The sequence below is a fragment of the Trypanosoma equiperdum genome (assembly GCF_001457755.1).
Source record: "Trypanosoma equiperdum strain OVI genome assembly, contig: ctg_1710, whole genome shotgun sequence".
Classification (NCBI taxonomy): Eukaryota; Euglenozoa; class Kinetoplastea; order Trypanosomatida; family Trypanosomatidae; genus Trypanosoma; species Trypanosoma equiperdum.
Genome location: NW_027123739.1, coordinates 1 through 2,696, shown reverse-complemented (window position 1 = coordinate 2,696; position 2,696 = coordinate 1). Strand labels below are relative to the sequence as shown.

General features: G+C 42.4%; 1 protein-coding gene and 1 pseudogene across 2 annotated transcripts; both read left to right on the top strand.

Moving 5' to 3' along the window:
* The first annotated feature begins 3 nt into the window (after positions 1-3).
* TEOVI_000691800:pseudogene lies at positions 4-633 on the top strand (annotated as a pseudogene). Its single transcript is given in 5 exon segments — positions 4-111; positions 114-161; positions 163-411; positions 414-464; positions 466-633. Coding segments are annotated over 5 exon segments (624 nt in total).
* A 1,015-nt stretch (positions 634-1,648) lies between these two features.
* TEOVI_000691700 (Trypanosome variant surface glycoprotein C-terminal domain containing protein, putative) lies at positions 1,649-2,395 on the top strand (the record flags this gene model as incomplete). Its single annotated transcript, XM_067222812.1, has 1 exon — positions 1,649-2,395. One exon carries the CDS (start codon positions 1,649-1,651, stop codon positions 2,393-2,395), a length of 747 nt encoding a protein of 248 aa, XP_067078913.1.
* Positions 2,396-2,696: the final 301 nt, after the last annotated feature.

The following is a 2,696-nucleotide window of genomic DNA, read 5'->3' as shown; positions in this document are numbered from 1 at the left end:
GGAGAAGATATAGTAAAAGAGAACCATATTTCTCATACTTTATTCATGATAACATCAGTGTGTTGTGCTCCTCAGTTGGATTTGCTTGATAATTCAGATCACAAAGAGCGTTGGAGAAATGTGTATGGTTTTTAAATATTGGATACAGAAAAGAATAGGATACAAATACCTCATTTTCTGAAGTCCTATTCTTGTGGCAAACACTGTCTTAGTGGTGTTGGCTTGATAGCGAGAGAGTTGGCTTTTAATAAATTTGAATTAGATTTTAAAGACTTATCGAAAGGAAGTGAGGAATAATGGTCGGACCAGAGTAATTACAAACCTTTACTAATTTGGAGTGCAGTTCAGGAAGAAGCTTTTGGACAGAGATTTGTTTTGAGGAGAAGAATGATTGTATTTAATTAGGAGGAACGTTCTATTCTATTCTAAAAAGTGGAGAAGTTGAAGAAGCGCCATTCATTCATTTTTCCTGGGCAGCCTATTGCGTGGAAGGAGAAAGCGATGTTAATTGTTATAAATCATACTTAGTATGTCCAACTTAAAGCGAATAGAAAGCGGGCCGTTAACCCTGCAGCTGTAGAGGCTTATTCAGTATCCATAGAAAAGTTAAAATTCGATTATGTACGTATTTGTACTGAGACCCTCTAACCAGACGGTTTATATAACTGTCCATACTTTAAGCACCTCAAAACAAAGCAATCATTTTCACTTCCTTTAAAAACAACAAAGAACGGTCACTAAAGATGACAGATCATGCAATTAAAGGCTCACCTAGGTCACCACCATTTCCCAAAACAACATATACAGAAACTATGAAAGCCGCGCAAATCGGTGCAGGGCACAAAACAGCGGTGAGTCTGACGCTACAGCTGTTAAAATCAGCAGCAGCAGTAATTCTTTTTGTGACGGCACAAACCCAACAAACGTACACGGCAGCAGTCAATGGGCAGGTACTGAGCACCCTGTGCGTGCTAAAACGACCGGCAGAAGAAGGGGTGGCAGATGACAAGTCGGTATTTTCGTGCGATGAAAAGCTCAAAGAATTACATGCCTTGAATGTCTCTTATCCAGCCCGAATGGCGGGCGAAGTTCCTGAAAGAAGGCGAGACACCGATACAGTGGTCAGACAAAGAGCAGACGGAGAAAAAAGTTCCAGATAACTGGGAGCGAAACTGGAATCTGTGGGCAAGCGCGGCTGCTCATCTCAAAGCAAACAGAGACGGCGACAAATACATTGACAAAAATTTCGCAGCCAAAGTACCGACAACCGTCAGGCCAATCGTACAGGCGAAACTGTCAGCACTTATAAGCGCAGCAATGACAACCTGCTCTGGGGAAGAGAGGGTGAAACCGCGAGACCCACAAAAGAAGCGACCGACAAAAAGCTCAACCAAGTCATTTACGCAGCAGAACAAGGGAGAGGTGTATTAGGCAGTGACGCAAACTCGGGCGGCGCAGGGCAGGTGGCTAACTGCGGAACGGATGACGCCCTCAACAACAAACACCCGCTAGCATACGCAATAATGTGCGTAAGCATGGCGGCAAACACCCAAAACACGCTAAAGCTAACCAACAAGAAGGACAACGCACAGGAGTGGGAAGCAGGCAACGACGCAGGGAAGACAGCCTACGAAAAAGTACAAAACATATGCGGCTGCAAAGGGACAATAAAAGCGACAGCGGCAGCACTAAGAGCCGCAGTGCAAGCCATCCACGGCACAATAACTATGGTCAGCGACGTCGGTTACTTAGGACAAACAGTTACCGGAAGCTGTACTGGCTCAACGGCCGCTGGGGTCCGTGTAAAATACGCCAGCACGATAACCAACCAAAAATAAGACTTCTACAAGCTAACATATGCATCACTGGTACAAGAGAACAGCAATATCAGCAAAAGAAAGCAGCAAGCGACTTAGTTTCGCAGCAAGTAGCCAAAGCTTACAAACTAGCAGAGGAAGCAGAGGCTCTGCATAAATCTCTAACTTCAGCAGCAGCAGCACCCAAAAGCAACCCTGAATCAGCAGCAAAAGCAGCCAAAGCAGCAGCAGAGTGCCGCTCCATAACAAAGAAGGCGACATGCCAAGCCAAAGCAGAAGGTGCGTGGGAAAGCACAGACAAGACTGAAGGCCCCCACTGCAAATTGAATGAAACATACGTAGCGCAAAAAGCAACCCAAACAGGGGGAAGTGGAACTGCAGCAACTGGGTGCGAAAAACACGGAACTGATAAGGAAAAATGTGAAAATGACAAAACAGGTGATAAGCAAAATTGCGCATTTAGAAAGGGAAAAGATGGTGAAGATGACAAAGAGACTGAAAAATGCCGAAATGGAAGTTTCCTAGTAAACAAACAATTTGCACTAGTGGTTACTGCATTTGTGGCCTTGCTGTTTTAGGATTTTGAAAAACATTTCTCCAATTTTCTATTTATAATAGAAATTGCTAAATTTTCTAACATTGGATATATTTCAACACCTTTTTGACGAGACTTTGAAAAATTACTTAAATATATAAAAGAATAAATTTTTAAAAAATATGTAATGTATGAAAGTGCTTTACTGTGTCCAACACCTGCACGGTACTATCATCATAGTGTATAAAAAATTAGAGTTACACTTATTTACTCTTTTGATTCATTCTTTTGCTTTAATACATATTAAAGACGATAATAATAATAATAGGAGAGTGATGTGAGTG